Here is a 19,624-nt window from a genome sequence, read left to right as displayed (position 1 = left end):
TTAATTTGTTCTTAAAATATTGTTGAGTGATTGGAAAACAACTTAAAGTATCTGTCTCCTACTTTCAAAATGATAATTTGTGTCCTGACCTTGAAACTGAATGGGATCTTTTTTCTTTCATCTCTCTGTATCTCCCCCTCTTCTGGATCATCTCCCTCTCCCTCATCCTCTCCTTTTCTCCTCTCCCTCTTTCCCACTTTTCCCAAACTTTTTCATTTCTCACCTATTTTCCAGTCCTTCATCTTCACACCTTTTCCCATGCCCAGTTCTGCTTTGGTTGAGTATTTTAGATAATCATATTCCAAGTCATGGAAGCATTTGGATTTTTTTTTATTAAATCTCCAAAAAAGGAGACAAATCTTTCCTTGTTTGTTTTGACTAGTGAGCCTGTGAAACCATGATAATACCAAATAAGAGTACTTGGTTAGATCTGTTTCTCTTTCTTCTCTTTTTCCCACAAATCACCACTTTTTAAAATTTTTTATGCTCAAATATCAAGCAAGTAAACTTCAGCTTAAGTATGGGCTCATGTCCAATCTTGGGGTTGTAGAAAAGATGGAATCACTTCACAAGCCTCTTGATATGTTTCTTTTCTTTTGTTTATGCTTGGCTTTTTTTGTGGCCCTTCCCTTATTAATATTTGATTTTGCAAGGGTACAGTGAAATAAATTTGACAGAAGCAGGCAGGAGTCCAAGAAAAAAGAAGAACCCTACATGTTCTGTAATGTTAGTTAAATATTTACCAAGAGAGATTCATGACTCCCTTACGCCCCAGACTCCAGTTTCATTGATCTAGTACTAAAGATTATTACAGAGATCTATCTTATTCAAGTCCAAGGGAGAGAACGGAGAAATAAGTTTTACATAATTCACTTAATGCATTTATCAGCCATAAAGTATAAATCCATATGAAATTCAAGTTAATGAATATTCCTGCCTCGCCAAAAAAAATAAAAAAACTTTTAAAAATTATAAATTATCCCCAGGAAAATCTTTGAACCGATTTTCTACATCTTCTAAGACAGTAAGCTGAGATTTATGACCAGCTGTGTCTGTTTGGCTGTGGATCTGCTTGGATGACTTGACTGATTTAAAATAGATTTTTTTTTATGGCCACAATCATGTGTTCTTTATTTAAAATTCATTGGCATTGTAGAGAGATGTCAGTTTCATCAAACAAGATAATGTGTGTGCCATAAGGCTGTTGTTTCTGTTATTAACAATAACAACAACAAAAATAATAATAAATTTCTCCATTAAAATCCCACTCTTGCACGCCAGTGGGGTATGGAGGTGACCCTGGATTCACAAAGCCTATGACAACTGGGTGTGAAGCTGATACTACCAAACTGGAAAGGCTTCAAGTACAGTCTCAGCAACAGATTATATGCCAGGTTTGGACAGGCTCACCACCAGAGGGCTGGCCACCAGCTGGTAAATTCTGGCCTCAGCAATTCTCAAAATCCATCCACAAAGATACCAATGGGATTTCCCTGTATCTGTAGCAATCCCAGCTTACTGAAGGATTCAATTATTCAACATCTTTTTTGTTGTCGTTCTTAAGCAGCCGCCCAAAATAAGCCTCCTTTTAGGTTTTCATAATCCTGAGGAGTTCGGTAGGTCAGTGTCTCATTTTTTTTTCTTCTCCCTTAGTTTATTTAGATGGGACAAAATCTGAGGAAGACATTTTTTCACAGGTCTGTAATGACTTGATAGAAGAAAGAGCAAAGCAGAAATGTAAGTACAGAGCTGTTAAATAGGGTTGGGGAGAAAGGGAAGAGGCATAATAGCTCTCACTAGGACCACCCCGCATGATTTTGTAACCTTCAGGATATCGAAGGAAAGCTTGGGGATATTGCATGGCAGGGGGAATTGCCTTCAGACTTAGGGGTTCTTAACCTGGGGTCCACAAGCTTGTGTTTACAATATTTTAATAACTATATTCCCATATAATTGATTTCCTTTGTAATCCTATGCATTTTGCTCTAATGTGCTTAAAAGCTTAATCCCAAGAAGGATGCTCATAGGCTTCATTGGACTGCCAAAGGACCTCTAGACACAAAACAGGTTAAAAACCCCTGTTACAGGTGCTGAATGCATGCCATAGTAGGTACTTAATAAGTGCCTGTTTAGATGAATCACATTTGGCACTTATTAAGCACCTACCACGGCTAAAATCCATTGCCAAAGGAGGCAGCATAAGGAACTGCCCTTGAACTCAAGTCCTATCTCTGACACACACTGGCAGTGTGACCCTGAGCCATTCACTTAACCCCTCACTGTCCCTAGGAAACTCCTACAGAGCATTTGTTTATCATTAGCACTGGGGAAAATTCTTATACTGATGAAGTCATAGATCTGGACAGAAATTTTTTTAATCTGTTGGGTGCTAGAATACAAAGACAAAAACAAAATAGTCAGTAGTCAGTTTACATTTAGTAAGAGTCTATTAAAGTTCACTGAGCAAGAGATAGGGATACAAATAAGAAAAAAGAAAACCCATCCCTGTCCTCATGGAACTTGCCTTCTGATGGGGGAAGACTACACAAACGGAAGCTGTACAGGTGAGGAGGGGGACACCAGACGGTATCTGGTGAGGGAGGAAATGATGGTTGTGAATTTGAAACCACTCAGAGTGACTGACAGTAAATAAAGTTAGCTGGAAAAATCTGAGCCTGATAATAAAGGGGGCAGCCAGGTGGCAAAGTAGATAGAGTGCCAGGCCTGGAGTCAGGAAGACTCATCTTCCTGAGTTCAAATCTAGCCTCAGACATTTACTAGTGTGACCTGGAGCTCATTTTAGAGATGAGGAAGCTGAGGCAGACTGGGTTAAGTGACTTGCCCAGAATCACACAGCTAGTAAGTGTCTGAGGCCAGATTAGAACTCCAGAAGATATCCACTGTGCCACCACCTATCACTTAACCTCAGTCTGCCATAGTTTCCTGATCTGTAAAATGGAGATCATAATAGCACCTACTTCCTTGGGTTGTTGGTGAGGATTAAATGACATAATATTTGTAAAGCGCTTAGCACAGTACCTGGCACACAGTAGGTGCTTGTTTCCTGTAAGATAAATTCGATTATGATGCCCATTTTACAGAGCAGGAAACTGAAAGTTGAAAGGTTAAGTGATTTGCTCAGGGTCACACAGCCAGTACACGTCTGAGGCAGGATTTGATCTCAGGTCTTCCTGATTCAAAGTCCTGTGCTCTCTCTGCTGTCTCAACAGGTGCCTCTAATTATCATTGTTATTAATTTTTTGCATTGTTTGCATTATATAATTATTATAATTCACACAGATATAGCACTTCACAGTTTATAAAGTGCTTTCCACACAATAGCCCAAGGAGAGGCTAATGTGTCCCAGCCAGTTTTTGCCCCTGTTCCAGTTGCCTTGAGCACTTGACAGGTGTGGCTGGTGCCAAAAGGCCATCTGAGGGCAGTTTCTCTACGTGCCTGCTCTTTCCTTGCTCCTCCTAGGAGGTTGGCAATGAAAGCGGCATCTGTGCAGATTTTCACTTAACTGTCTCCTGAGTCTGTTTACCTCCCCACCACACACCAACATGGTTTAAAAAAAAAATTAACAGGCAGAGGAGAAGGGGAATGAAGAAAATTATCCTAGGGTACCACAGACGACACAGATCATTTTTTAACACCACCTCTATAAATGTAGTACAGATAGTAACTCATTGGTGAAGCCCCCAAATTTGGAAATGTTAGAGAAATTCTGCCCTTTTTCCCTGTTCCAGTCTGGAATCCCGGAATAGTAGATAATCTTGTTTTAAAATTTTCATCTAGAGGAGATACCATTCCCTTAGAGATCAGGGGAAAAAAAACGATTTATAGAATTGCTTCAGCTATTGCTTAAAAACTATCCCTGACTAACCCTGCCTTTCTTGGTCTCACAGGGTCTGGCACATGCTATATATTTAACAGTACTTGTGGACTGACTCAATGATCATGTGATAGGATGCAGAGAAATTATAAATAAATGTAAAAAAGCAGAGATAATTTACAGACTGCCGTGCCCTAAAAATACAAGCAAACAATACAGACCTGGAAGGAAACTTAATCACATCTTGGGCAATGAAGGGGTCAGAGAACAAAAAATATCCCAAGGCAGAACTTAACCATGGGATGTACTGGTGATATATTGGGGGCATTATGAGCAGCTGCCTTTCATCTGGACTCAGCTCGGGGCATTTCAGCGTATAGATGCCATATTAAAAAGTTATGATTCTCACTCATGATTGTTGTAGTCATTGAGTGCTAAATTTATCCCTCTGCTTCCTAAGATACTCATGAATATTCAGCCCAGCCTTTGGGGCTGTTTCTTCCTTTATGATGATGAATCTGAGTCAGTGAAACTGTTGCTGGCAAGATAAGAGATTGTACTGCAACCCATTAAGCATTTCAGTTGTTTAATCAGTGGCTCCCTCTTAAAACTGTGCACATTTTTGTAAAGTTGACTCTTGTTGATGACAGTAGTGCAGAATATGCCACAGTGACTCTAGATGGGGTGAATGCATTACATGATTTAAAAGGAAAAGAGTTGCTTAATCCTTTGAGAAAAAAAGCACTCTATTATGGGGCCCAAGTCCACTGTAACAAGACTAAAAGAAAGCACAACTTTGATTAATTATAATGAACAACCTTGGCCAAGGAGAGCTAATGATGAAACCCTCTGCCTTAGTAAAGAGGAGAGGAACACAGATGCAGAATGTAGTAGGCTTTGTCAAAGGCTGTTACTGTTTTGATTGGTCTTGCTTAAATGTTTGCCTTTGTTGCAAGGAAGGATCCAGTGTGTGTGTGTGTGTGTGTGTGTGTGTGTGTGTGTGTGTGTGTGTAATGGAGGAGAATTAAAAATATAAGGTTTTGTCATAAAAACAAAAGACTTTTTCAGAGTCACTATAGCTTTGTGGTTCTTGCTCAATAATGTACCCAGCTAAGTGTTCACCATTGACAATTCTTCTTTTGATATTTTCCCCAAAGGCCTGCAGATAACCCCTGAGATGCCTTCCATCTCAACATCTAGGATCCTGTGAATAGCTTCTAGAGAGGATCCATCAGAATTCCTTCCAACATGGATTTAGAAGAGTTTAAAGAAGCTATTCCATCACATAACCAAGAGAGTGAAATACATAATGACCACTATAGTGTAAAGGAAAACAATACTAGAAGACTTCAAATTACTATAATAACCAGTCTTGATTCCAGAAAACTGATGATGAAATATGCTTCTCTCCTCTTGGTAAAGAGATGATGGACTAAAGGTGTGGAGAGCTTCATATCTGTATGTGCCATTATCTGATGGTCAGTGTGTTGAGGGTCAGAGGGTAGGGAAAGGTTTGCTCAACTGTTTTTTTATTTTTTTTACGAGAGAGGGTTGCATGGGAGTATTAGGAACGGACAATGATGTAGAAAAATAATTAAAACCACCAGTAAGACATTGAAAGAGAGAGAACAAAATTATTTTTATTCTAAAAGTTCAGTATCTTGGTACTATTGTCAGCTCCAACTAAGTCTTGTCAGCCCTGATGGGGTGAAGCATACATGAAAAGTGGATAAACCCTTTAAGCAAATAAAAATATTGTCTTCCACCACCTGCAGGCACCATCAGAGGTGGAGCACAGGTGGCCTCAAGGCCAAAGGTTCCCCACCCCTGCACCAGTTCCTCCACAACTTCCCCACAGTCCTACAATGCGCTCAGGTCTCTATCTGAAAAGGCATTCCCCTTGCCCCTGCTACTCACTGACATCATCAACCCAATCATTCTCCCTTCTCCTTCACTGCCAAAAGGCTAGAAAGAAGAATTCACTCCTGCTGTCTCCTTTCACTCAGTCTGGCTTCCATATCCCCTGCTCTACTAAGACAATTCTTTGCAAGGTCACTAAGGAAGCTAAACCCAACGGCTTCTTGTAGATCCTAATCCTCTTTGCTTTTCTGCCTCATTTGGACCACCCCTCTTGCTGGATAGCTGCATCTCCCTTGGCTTCCCCAACACTGAGCTGTTCTCTCATTTCCCTGACCATCCCTGTCCTGTCTCTTTTGCCAGCTTCTTCTCTGTTATTTTAATGCAGATGTCCCCCAAGTGCCTGTCCTCAATCCTCATGTCTTCACTCCCTATACTTAGTGATGTCTTCCACTCCCCTAGTTTCAATGATGACTTCTACAGATGAAACCTGAATCTATATGTTCAGCCCCAACCCCTCCCTAGAACTTCTGTCCCATATTTCCAGCCACTTTCTAGACATCTCTCCCTGGATGGCATGGCAGCACTTTAAATTCAACACATTCAAAACTGAATTCTATCCCTCCTCCTAATCTCTGTATCTCTGTTGATGGTACTTCCATCCTCCTGGCCACCCAAGCTAAGTGCCTTAGAATTTAACTCTTCCCTAACCCCAACCCTCACACCACACATCCAGTCATTTGCCAAGTCTGTTGATTTTATCTCCACAGTATCTGTCCAGTCCAGTCCGTCCTTTCCATTCCCACTAAACCTGCACTTGTTAATGCCCTTGTTTATTTTCACTATTGTAATAACCTCCTGACTTATTTTCTTACCTCCAGTCTGTTACCATTGCCCCTGTAATCTTCCTAACTCACCACTCTAATCATGTCTCACTCTTGAAGCTTCTGCAGTTTCTTTTACCTACCACCAAATCAGATATAAACTCCTAATCCTAGCCTTCAAGTCTCTCCACGATCTGGTTCCAACCTAACTTCAAAGCCTTTCGTGATAATCTATATCCCAAATAAACAGGGCTACTTTCTTTCCGCTATTCTGGTCCTGCCTTCTGTCATCTCCATTGCCTTTGTTCACACGATTCCCTATACCTACAGTGGGCTTCCTACTTCCATGTCCACCTGTTAATGTCCTTCAAGACCCAACTTAGGCCAACATCTGCTATTTACAAACCTCTATCCCAAGTAAAAATAATTTCTCCTTAGATTTTTCCTAGCATTTTGCCTGGACCTGTCTTTTCTACTTAATTATGTTAATTGTCTACCTGCTCATTAGACTTTAAGCTCTTAAAGAGGAAGTTCTAGTGTGTGTGTGTGGATCCATGTCCATGTCCGTCCCCAGCACCTAGCAGTGTCTGTGCAAATTAAGCACTTAATGTTTCCTGAAATTGATTCTTCTAGTCTGATCATCTAGGTTCTTTATGCCCTTCTCCCTTTCGCCGTAATAGTAACTGATTTCCAGTGAAAGTATCCAAATAGTGTGAGTTAGTCCAAGTAGTCTGGAAAACAATTTGAAATTATGCTTTAAAAAAAGGTGGGGCAGCTAGGTGGCACAGTGAGTAAAGCACCGACCCTAGAGTCAAGAGGACCTGAATTCAAATCTGGCCTCAGACACGACACACTTACTAGTTGTGTGACCTTGGGCCAGTCACTTAACCTCAATTGCCCTGCCTTCCACCCCTCCAAAAAAAAGAAAAGGTGACTAAGTTGTCCAAGCCTTTGACCTAAGCAACCATCTGCTAAGCTTCTATCTCAGAGGGGTTAAAGATAGAACAGAAGGTCCAAAATATATGCCAAGGTAAGAAGAAGGAGGAGGAGGAAGAAGAGAAGAGGGAGAAGATATAATCTATCTCACAGAAAAACAACTAACTCGGAAAGCTAATTGAGAAGAAAAATCTTAAGAATCGTTGAAGTACCTAAAAGCCATGGCCAAAAGAAAAATAACCTAGTTATATTTCAAGGCATCTTAAATTTACCCAGGTCTGTTAGAACTAGTCTGAAGCAGGGATAGAAAGAATCCATCAAAAGAAATCCCAAAATGAAAACTCCTAGGAGCATTATAGCCAAAATCCAGTTTCCAGATCAAATAAAAAATACTGCATTGCAAGCTGTCAGAAAAGAATTCAAGTACCAAGAAGCCACAGTTGGGATCATACATGATTTAGCAGCTAATATTATAAATGAGTAGAGATCTCAGAATAAAATATTCTGAAGTCAAAGAATATATGCTTAAAACCACAAATTACCCAAGAAAATGGAATATAATCCCACAGGGGGAATAAATGGATCTTTAATGATGTAAAAGACTTCAAAGAATTCCTGATTAAAAAACCAGAAGTGTATAGAAATTTTGACATGTAAACAAGAATGAAGAGAAACATAAAAAAGTAAACATGAGCGAGCAATCATAAGAGACCAAACAAGGATAAACCACTTATGCTCTAATATGGGGAGATAATGCATGTGTCCTCTCTGAACCCTATTATCACGAATAGTAGAGGGAGTCTAATTAGATAGAAAGCCTGAGAGTGATTCTGTTATGTCTTGATGATCTTAAAAAAGAACAGAAAGAAGAATACACAAAGGGAGAATAAGGAAATAAGAAATAAGCATTTATATAGTAGCTACTACATGTCAGGCACTGTGCTAAGTGCTTTGCAAATATACTCTCATTTAATCCTCACAACAACCCTGGGAGGTAGGTGGTACTATTATTTGCATTTTATAGTTGAGAAAATTGAGGCAAACAGAGGTTAAGTTACTTGCCTAGAGTCACACAACTAGAAAATGTCTTGAAGCTAGATTTGAACTCAGGTCTTCCTGATTCCAAGTCTAACACTTGGACCCATCTAAGACCCATTTATTGGACCACCTAGATGCAAGGGTTGGGGCAGGGAGAGAGAGAATGTAAAGTTAAGGAAAATTATCTTACATAAACAGGATTTACAAGCAGAAATTTGTACAAACAAGGAGATAGGCTCATCGTGTAGTGAAAAACAGATACTATAGACAAGCCTGGGTGTTGTCCTAATGCCTATAAAACATTTAAAGTCATAGAAGAAGCTTTCCAGTGTGTTGCTAGAACATCCTTGGAGGGTTTATGGAAAAAAAGGTTACAAGCATACCAGATGAGGAGGCATGAATGCATTTCAACCTTCACCCATGGGAGAAGGACCCAGATCAATTAGATCGTAGGATTTAAAGCTAGAAAGGATTGTAAACATCTGTGTTCAACCCTTTCATTTTACAGTTGAGGAAATTTAGGCACAAAGAGAATAAATGATTTGCCTCATCATACAATCCAAGAGTAATGAGATTTGAACCCAGATCTATCCTGACTGCAAGTCTAGTTTCCTTACACACTGCACCATCCTACCTCCCTAAGGAAGGATTGACATTTAAAACATCAAAGCCTGTTGAAGTAGTGAATCTCAAGCTATGAGTTCACCCATACATTTCCCAGAAAGGGGAAGGTATGCCTTTAAAAAATCAAGAAGGCATATCGTTTTTAAGAAAGTGGAATAACCTGCCTTTCCCAGGGTTAGGGCAAGTATTTGATTGCTTTTATGTCACTCATGGCAATAATATTGTATGGAAATTTATGCTGTCCTAAAATGAACTATCACTGAAAGAAAATAGTTTTCAAGAAATAGGCATATACGATTACTTCTACGATGATTACCTCTTAATCAGCACAGAGTCTGTCTCCTGGGACTGAGTGTAATTTAAAATCTAGAATGCCATTGGGACAATTATCACTACTTTATAGATTCGGGTTTGCAAAGCCATCACTCAGCAGTGATTTTGTTCCTCCTAGACATTTTGCTGCATTTAAGCTTTGATCTCACCAAGTTGAAAGTAGTGTGGGTGGATGTTGTGCTGAACCAGGAGTCAGGAAGAGGTGAAGTTGAATTCCCTGCCTCTGATACATATTAGCTAGGTGACCAAGCATAAGTCATTATTCTCTGAACATGTTTCCTCATAAACAAAATTGTAATAAAATATGCAGAATCTTCACAAGGTCGTTGTGAGGCTTAAATGAGATCACGTAAGTAAAGTGTGTTATAAATGTAGTGTGGGTTCTCAGCCTAGATAGGGATGCTGTGGAAACTAGACTTGAGGAAAGTCGATCGATCTTTCGAACTTAGCTTCAGTTCAAGAAGAGACACAAACAGGGCAATCTTCTTTCTACCTTGTTAAATTTGATATACACAGTCCATCCTCCCTCAAAAAAAAAGTGTAGCCTAAGTTTACAGTTTCAGGAAAGGGGAGGGAAGGAAGGAAGGAGGGAAAGAGAAAGGGAAGGAAAGAGGGAAGGAAAAGAGGAGGGAAAAGGGAGCAAAAGAGGGGAGAAAGGAGAGGGAAGGAAAGAGAGAAAAGGAGAAACTCATGTGGAGTTTCACATGTATCAGAAGTTCACATTTCCACCCTGTTTATGCCGTAGTTCAGAGACTCCTAAGTCAGTAAGTCAATATCATCTACCAAGGTTATTCCCCTTGGCCTTCCCTTAATTCTTGTACTCATTTCACAACAGAAGGTCCATGCTTTTAATTATTCCTGTTTTACTGAAGTAAGAGCTCAAGAAGCTGTGTGTGGCAGCCTTACTGTGTGTGTTTAAACTTTTGTTGTTCCTTCAGCAGGTAGAACCAGCTATACTTAGCTTCTAATTAAAAAAATTAATTAGTTAAAATAAGAAGCCCAGGAGGTGAATGCCTTCTTAACTTACCCCCCCCCCTTAATATTTTCCTTTCCCTGGCCCCAGCAATGGATTCCCCAGCAATAGTCTCAAGCTGTTCTGGGTTCTCTGTTTTCTCCCCATCCCCACCACCACACAGGGTGATATCTATCCTGGAGTCTCTCTCCTAGTGGAACCTCGGGTTCTGAGCCCTGAGGTCTCTCTCCAAAGTCTCTCTACCCCCTTCCTAAACAACCATGTTTTGTACTGCTTGCTTCATGAAGGAGGAAGAATTTACTTGTATTAGCTCAGTCCTTTATTATGCCTTATGTTTTTGCACACAAGGCAGATACAGTATTACTCTTGGGCAATGAGAACTGCCCAGTTTTCTCAGTCTTAGATTCCAGAAGCTTTTAATGACTCATCCTTTTGGACAGCACCTATCATCAGTTTCTTTAAAGGGCGTGCAGAAAGATTTTATAAACCTCAGACTGATTGACCACAACTGAAGTAACCTCACAGAATGATGCCAAAATTGATGGCATTTATATTACACCCTTCCAAAGACTCAAAATTGTTCATAGATTCAGAAGGGGGCTAGTTTAACAGTTTTATTTTACAAATGAAGAAATTGAGACCCAGAGAGAGATGAAGTGACTTGTCCATAGTCACGCTGGCTGTAAATGTCAGAGGCAGGATTTCACCAATCCTTTGACTCCAAATCCAGGATGACCGCCAGAATTCCAGAGTGTATTTATTCTTGTTTCTGTGATCACTTGGGAATCCGATTGTCTCATCTAATGGTGACCTATATCTTGCAAAGGAGAGGTGGAAGGGACAGTGGTTCTTGTTGTCCCTGGAAGCTTTAGATCTTCTGGCCTAGGGGGATCATGGCAACTAGGCTTACTCTGGGAATCTATTAAGGATTCTGTGGTTTCAGAAGTAGAAGTAGGAAAAAAAAATGCTATGAAAAGCAGATTCAGACTTCAGGATATATTCGTAGTGTGAGAGGAATTTTTGATTTCCCTTTGTTATTCAGGACTCAGGGCCATTCCTCCTGCAAATTTTGGTTAACTAAAAGTCTGTCTTAATATTAACTTTACCAGACTGAAACCTGGTCCATGGGATGTGAAAATTTACTTAAAGCTTTAAACATTCCTTGGATAAGAAGCCAGAGGAAAAATCTCAGCTGTCCCTGAAGCTTTGTTTCCTTAGGGGACGTATGAGATTACTACTCTGTTTGACTAAGTTTGTTCAACTTTTATGATATGGAAGGAAATATACAATTGTGGATCTATCTTCTTTTAAACTTTTATGGCCTAAGAGGAATGTACAAGATTGCAATAAGTTAAAGAATTATTTCTCTATCGCTCTGACATGATTTTGCCTATAAAAAGCCTTGTCAGAATCCTTGTGATTGTTAAGGTTTTCTCTGAGGCTTTCTGGCCTCTATGCTTGAGCATAATAATAAAATCTAGGTTTTTACTCCATAATTTCTGGTACCCTCTATAATGTGTGGCATTGTGCTAAATATATATTTGGCAGCAGTTGTCCACCACACGAACTCAGAAAAGAAATATTCTTCCCAAAACACTAGACATGACTGGTTTGCTTAGTAGACCACCTGCTTTCTGTAATCCACATGAAGGTTTTTGCTTTATTTAGTTGACAAAGGGTTCATGAGTAAGTGTGAAACAGAGGAAGAACAACTGACTATAATTCATACAAAGCACATTGCAAGCTATAAGGTGCTATGTAGATGCCGGCTAGAAAAACTGCATGAAGTAGTGGATATAGACAAGAATATCTGGGTTTGAGACCTATTTCTGCCGCACATGGCTACACAATCCTTGGACACAGCCTCTCAAGTGCACCAGCCAACTCTTAAGTCTATAAATTGCTGAGAACATGCAGATCTGCATTTCTCATTGAGAGTTCCCTAGACCAATGAAATTACAGGTCTAATCCAAATGTTAAAAGTATATAATCATTACTTTTATTATCTGATTGAGCCCTGTACCAACAGCACTAAAGAAAATTTTGATTATGGGGAGGCAAGGGACAGAGAAGATAGTTACCTTTACACAATAAGCCCTTTAAAGGTTAATAAGATCTGGATAAGATAATGAAGTGGGGGATCAGGGGCAGCAAAAGGGCCATGGGAAGGAAAACACAAAGGGACAAGGAAGGTTAGAAAAAGGGAGTGGGAGAATGCTTATTTTAAACTCTGACAAAGGAGGAGAAAACCTTCTCCTTCCTCCACATGTACTATGTTAACTCCCATTTCTAGGAAGTATATCTAAACATGTGTTCAAGTATCTAGACATATGATATAAACATAAACATTTGTGTGTAGTCATACATATAAGTGATAACTGATAAGTGATATGTCACTATAAACAAATTAACTAGAATCACATTTGTTCTCTTTATTTTAGTGCATTTATTTGCTTAAAAAATTAGTATGTAGACCTTCATAATCTTAACCTCCTCCTTTGTATTTAACCACTCTTGATCAGCCCTGAACTGTTCTTATTATTGTCCCCCCACCCCCACCCCGCAAGGGACCATGGTCATTCCTATCTGCCTACACATGCTCATAATGTGTTTGCTTCCTATTGAGTAACTGTGATGTTATCATTATTCTTGCATTCACTGCATCATTAAGTAAATATTTTGTTTGATAAAAGCTGAATGTGTCATGGTGGCTCATTTCCTATAAACAAGAATCACACCAGAGAGGACTCAGGAGCTACAATGGAAAGTAGTAGGAATGTTTCCACTAGGGTAACCAAAGCTACCCCTAAGATCCTGAGAGCATTTGAGTTGTAATTATGCAGTCATGGACCATCTCTGAGAACTTCAGACCTGCCGGTGTGAAGGCAGGTCAGAGAGCTTGCTCTCTCGGCTTCTGTAAGGGCTACACTAAGCTACCCCATTTTTCAGGGACACAAATCCAGTCCCGCCTTCTCCATGAAACCTGATATGTCCACTCCAGGATATATCACTATCTTCCTCCTATGGGGAAATATTTGTCACCCATTTTTATACATCTAACTATTGAAACCATCGCTAGGCCCAAGGGGCTTAGGCATTGCACTCTTTCCCTCTACACCAAAATACCCCTCTGCTCTTGAACCCAGGCACTAGTTGATTAGACTGAGTTCAGGCTTAGGGGAAAGCTTGGCTTCTAATGAGAAGAGTTAGGCCGCTTTCTCACATTCTTTGGCTCCTAACATTTCCGGCTCTATTGCCTTAGGGGAAAATTGCTTAAGGGTTAGATTTTGGCTCATGTCTAGTCTCTCCTCAAAGCTGGAAGAAGGATAGTCATTATACAATATGAGTGAAGTATAGAACAGGTATTTATTTTTCCATTCACAAAAGAAATGCTTAACACAAAACACACACAAGTTCATTGACAGAAAGACTTAAAAAAGGATTCAGTGACTCAACATAACTATTGTAACACTCTACCAGTAGGTTGAGACTTGAACATCATTAGAACGTAAAGCAATTTATAAGGACTGCTGAGTATACATTGTTACATTTCACACTGACTTTATTGGGTGTACGGGGTGTTCAGGGAGGACTAACACATCTGGGTAAGGGCTTGCCAAGCTCTGTTCAGGGTTGCTCTTCCACCTTTGGTGTCCACCTTTCACCCAACTTTCACCTGTGGCTCCAAGAAGCATGAGCATTGGCCTCACCCTGGTAAAATCATCTGTGTAGACAGGCTAAATCAGGCTGAGGATAACTAACAGGCCTCAAGTCCATCAGTGAATTGGCGTAATGACTACCCAAGCATGTGAAAATTTCCCCCGGTAAAAGGGGAAGATGAGAACAATTCATTCCAACAGCCATGAAAGCAGCTGAAGCAGGCATTGTAGAGTGCTTAGATCTTGGTCAGACAGCAAAGATGCCAAAGTCATCCACTGCATCCTAGGCCATTGCCAGTCATCCTGACTTTTGTCTTGCCACTGGACTTTGATAACTCTAGAAGAGAAAGTGAGGCTGATGGCTTTGTGCAGCTCTGACTCACTTAAATACAATTTGGGGGCAAGTCAAAGCATCACCCCATGATGTTGCTGGTCCTCATCGAAAACGAAAGATCAACAGAAACAACAACACAGTCCCTTCAAAGTCTGTGTCTTCTGGCCAACCAGACAAAGTCTTGGGCATCTCCTTCGTGTGCTGGTAATCTTCTCCAAAGCAGAGACATCCTCTGTTGATAGCTCCCTCTTATGGACCCAAGGCCTCTGCCTTACAAACTAACAAGGTCATTGGTCAGTCAGCTATATTCAAGAAAGACACAGAAGAGGCAGCAACAGCTCTGAGATCCACTCTCAAGCTCATCTAGGCAGGCCATTTGCTTTAGCTGCTATGTGCTCATAACTGTATGGTGATTGGGGTGGGGAAAAGTTTCAAGCTGCTCTTTTTCCCACCCCTCATGGGAAGTCCCAAAGTTATGTTATGCCACCTGAAGAGCCAAAGGAAGAAAGGAAGGAGTAGAGTCACTCCATTTTTAAAGATCCACTGAGTCATCAACTCTTCCTGATTAGTGGCCAATAAAGAATTCACTTCATCATCCCCAGAGAACCCAAATGCTAAATCGCACATGTGGTCAGCTGGAAGCAAGCAAAACAACTTTGTGTGTGCCTTGGTCAACTTCCAGTTACCCTTAATTAATAGTGCCAGGTTTTGATATATAGAGCGCCACCCGAAAGAAAGGAAGTGTTTTATACTTTTGTTGTATCCTAGCTAGGCAAATGGTACTACCTACTCATTAATCTGTAAATACTTACTAATTAATTCCTTCCCATCCAAGATGCGGGTTGCATTTCCCCTTAGGAGCAACCAGACTATGGCTGCAACTCACGCTACAGCCTCTTGGAGCCACAGGTGAGAGTTTGGTAAGTGGTGGACAACAAAGGTGAATAAGCAGCCCCAAAAAGGGCTTGGCAATCCCTTACACCAGAGGTGCTAATCTTCCCTGAAGACCCATGCACCCAGATGGGTTAAACCAGGTTGAGGGTAACTGACAAACCTCAAACCTATCGGTGAATTAGGGAAATGTCTCCCCCAAGCATGTGAAGACTTCTCCTGGTGGAATGGGCAGATGAGAACAATTTGTTCCAACACCACGAAGGCAACAGAAGCAGTTGCTGTGGAGCGCTTAGAGCTTGGTCAGACATCAAAGATACCAAGGTCATCCACTGCATGCCAGACCATCATCAGTTGTCTTGACTTTTGTCTTGCCATTGGACGTGGATGTTACAGTAATTAAGGTGGGACTTTTTTACTGTTTTCTCTTTTGGAGCACTGAGGTAATCAAGTGTCTTTGATGAGTCTGGCCTTTGTTTCTTTAATTAAATCGGGAGTCTTTGATGACCTGCTTAAGAAACAAGAAAGCCTAGTTCACATAGGTTTAAGTCGCATGGTTGTGAACAAGGCTTATAAACTCAGAGGTTAGTGTTTTGTTTGGGGCCCTCACTCACTGGAAGAGTGTCGTGTGATTTGACCAGATGAGACTCTGGGTAGCTACTGTTAAGGAGCCCCCTGGCTTTGAAAACCCAGATGTTGGTGCCTCTCTCTCTCTGGTAACTATGTAATTCTTTGGTCAGACAGCTAGAGGACTGTTGATAACTATGTGTGTTTGCTTTGTTTATATTGTCTCTGTTTGTAATTTCTGTTTGTATTTGCTCTGAAGTTCAGGGTGCCGGCTTTTCCCCCTGAACTAAGTGAATGGTATATCTATGTTTGATTAAAGCGAGATTGTTAACCCCTTAAAGTTGCTTTCCTTAGAAAAGCAGATCAAAAGAAACTGTGCTTGCAGACCTTCTGTGTGCTGGTGTTGGTTGTCCACAGCAGCTGCTAGCAACATTGTTGTTACAATCAATGGCTCTGGAAGAGAGAGGCTGATGAGACTTTGTGCAACTCTGCCTCACTTAAATCTAATTCCCAGGCAAGTCAAGATATCACCCCATGATGTCATTGGTCCTCTTGGAAAATGAAGGATGAACAATAAAAACAACAACTCCCCATTCTCTAGAAATAAGGCACTTGCATTTCAAAAGAACATGTAAATTGCACAAGTCTTTTCTTCTAGCTTGAGCCCAAGTCTCAGTATTTTCTGGAGAAGAGGGACAACTCTATAATACATCTAGGACTTTGTAATGCCAAGTCCACTAACAACTTTATGTGAACCTTGTTTAATCTTCCTAGCATTAGAGTGATGCTGTTGTGTTTCTCCTTCATTTTCAGGAAAATGATCACATGACTTACAGTTGAGTTTGATTTGAGTGAGGGAGGGCTGTGCAAGGTCACCAGCCTCACTTTCTCCTCCAGAACCATCTATATCCAGTGACCTTATATTCATCGGGACAACTGGAGATGGCCCAGGATGCAATGGGAGACCCTGACCTTTTTAGGCTAAGGCCTTTTCAGGTTCTCACTTAGAGTGGGTAATGCCCAAGGCTTCTTTAAGAAGTGAGTCAAGGGATGGCCCCTTTAATTAGAAAAAATTTTAAAAAAAATCAAATTGGGAGGGGAAGACTCTCCGGGTTGCAGCAGAGAACAGCTGGAGTCTAATGCAAGTAGGGGAAGAACTCAGATGAGAGAAAAGGAAGATAGCTAAAGAAAGGTCATAGAACAGAAATTCCAAGAAGGGGAACGACTTAATGGAAAGAGCAAGGAGAGGCAGGAGCCCTGAGTTCTAGTCCTGGCACTGCCTCTTAACAGCCCTATACTAGCTGCCCAAATATAAACAAGTCACGACTCCATGGGACTGAGAATCAGGAGCTTTGTGTTCAAGTCTCAGGGGTGCCACTTACTACAACCTTTGGACAAGTGACTTTCTTTCCCTGAGTCTAACTTTACTTATCTATAAGATAGTGAGTTGAATTAGATGAGCTCCAAGGTCCCTTCCAGACCTAGGAGTATTTCTCTGAAAAAGAATTTGTATCTATACCACAGGATTTAATGCTATAAGGGACATTGCAACTATTTCAACTCCTTCATTTGAAAGACAGAGAGACTGATAGAGACGCCAACTCAGTTGCCTGAAGTTATATCACTAGTAAGCATCAGAGCTAGGATGAGTCCAGATTTTCTGATTCCATATCGAGCTTAATAGTTTATTATTCTAATCTGCCTCAACCATAATGATAGACTCAGATCTGTCTGCCTTAGCTAACTGTTTTTCCTTCTCAAATTTATTTTTGTCCAACATATTCAAAAGTGTCAATGAGGTTGTTTACTGAATCTCAGATTTTGTTTGAAAGGAGTGCAAAGGCTAGGGAGACAGCATGGTGCACTGCTCTGGAGCCAGGTATCAAGGGTTCAAATCAGTCCTCTGCTGCTACTGTGTCACCTTTGGCAAATCATTTAGCCTCTTTGGGCTGCAGTTTTTGAATCTGTTAAAAAAAATTAGGGTGTTGGACTAGATTGCCTTTGAGATTCTTTTTTTTTTTAAGATTAATTAATTTATTTTTAGTTTCAACATTGATTTCCACAAGATTTTGAGTTACAAATTTTCTCCCCATCTCTACCCTCCCCCCACCACAAGATGGCATGTACAGGGTGTTCCTAAAGTCTGGACACATAGGAAATGTGGAATTATTGCATCGAGCTCACATGAATCTTGCAAAGCTCATCAACCCTTGCATCACAGATGATGGAATTCATATTGAAGATGTTATTTGTTAATATTCCAATTAAATAAAATGTTGTTGAAAATTTCATTCATTTCATTTCTTGAAAATATGCATTTTTGCTTATGTGTCCAGACTTTAGGAACACCCTGTATTCTGATTGCCTCTTTCCCCTGAGATTCTTTTTACCTCTAAATGTATGTCTCTAGTTCCTGGGTTGCTCTGAGGATAAATGAGATTATATTTGTAAAGTACAATGCAAACCTTAAAGCATTACAGAAATGCTAGCTATTATTATTATTACAAGTCCAACTCATAGCTAACCAGGAATTCCTTCTGCAACTCCTTGAAAGTACTTATGAAGCTTCCACTGAAGGCATTCAATGACAGGCAACTCCATACCCCCTAATGCAGACCTTTCTTCTTTTGAAACACTCTAATTGTTAGCTTCAGAGTGAACTGAATTTAAGGTTTTGAGAAAGAAAGAAAGAAAGAAAGAAAGAAAGAAAGAAAGAAAGAAAGAAAGAAAGAAAGAAAGAAAGAAGGAAGGAAGGAAGGAAGGAAGGAAGGAAGGAAGGAAGGAAGGAAGGAATGAAGGAAGGAAGGAAGGAAGAAAGGAAGGAAGGAAAGAAAGAAGGAAAGAAGGAAAGAAAGAAAAAAAAGAAAGAGAGAGAAAGAAAGAGAGAAAGAAAGAAAGAGAGAGAGAGAAAGAGAGAGAGAGAGGTAGGGAGGGAGGGAGGAAGGAAGGAAGGAAGGAAGGAAGGAAGAAAGGAAGGAAAGAGAAAGAAAGAAATCTAGCCAGTGTAATGGTATTTAGGGTGGGAATTTTTTACCGGTTTCTCTTTTGGAATGCTGAGGTAATCAAGTACCTTTCATGAGTCTTGCTTTTCAAATGTAATGGCAAACAAAGTGGACTTTTTGTTGTCTTTGTTTTGGAGCCCTTCTCAGCACTAAGGAATCCTTGACTGAATCAGGAGTCTTCGATGACCTGCTTATGTCAAGGGAAGGCCTAGTTCACATGAGATTGAGTCTAGTGGTTGTGACGCCCTTTGACCTGAGAGTTGTATATGAGATCCGAGGTTAGCGTTTTTTTGCCTTTGGGGACACACTCATGGAAAGAGTGTTGGTGAAGAGACTCTGGGTAAGTCGTTAAAGCACCCCTTCCCCCTGCCCCGCCCCTGCCCAGCTTTGAAAACACAGATGTTGGTGCTTCTCTGGTACCTATGTATTGTGATTTGGTTAGAATTTGTAATTTCTGTTTGCTTATGCTCTGAAGTTCAGGGTGCTGGCTTTTCACCTTGAACTAAGTGAATGGTATGTCTATGTTTAACAAAGTAAAATTGTTAACCCCTTAAAGTTGCTTTCCTTAGAAAAGCAGATCAAAGGACCTGTGCTAGCAGCCTTCCTGTGTGCTGGTGTTGTTGGTCTTACAGAGCCACAGTAGCAGCAAGTAGCGTTGCTGTTACAGCCAGTAAACTCCAAGTTAAGTGGGCAGCTTCTGGTCATCAAAATTTACCTTTGTTTGCAGAGGAGAAGGAGAAGGAGAAGGAG

The 19,624-nt window shown here is 40.5% G+C and overlaps 1 protein-coding gene across 1 annotated transcript in view; it reads left to right on the top strand.

The window, feature by feature from the left end:
• The window catches only part of NMRK1 (nicotinamide riboside kinase 1), a 31,299-nt gene extending 25,843 nt beyond the window's left edge, over positions 1–5,456 (top strand). Inside the window, exons 8-9 of the mRNA XM_036741030.1 lie at positions 1,654–1,737; positions 4,994–5,456. Of these exons, the coding sequence (XP_036596925.1) occupies positions 1,654–1,737; positions 4,994–5,046 (137 nt within the window). The 3' untranslated portion in view covers positions 5,047–5,456. The remainder of the gene's footprint in view (positions 1–1,653; positions 1,738–4,993) is intronic.
• Positions 5,457–19,624: the final 14,168 nt, after the last annotated feature.

Source organism: Trichosurus vulpecula, chromosome 1 (genome assembly GCF_011100635.1).
Source record: "Trichosurus vulpecula isolate mTriVul1 chromosome 1, mTriVul1.pri, whole genome shotgun sequence".
NCBI lineage: Eukaryota > Metazoa > Chordata > Mammalia > Diprotodontia > Phalangeridae > Trichosurus > Trichosurus vulpecula.
Note: the sequence above shows the minus strand (reverse complement) of the source record. Positions and strands in the feature narration are given on the sequence as shown.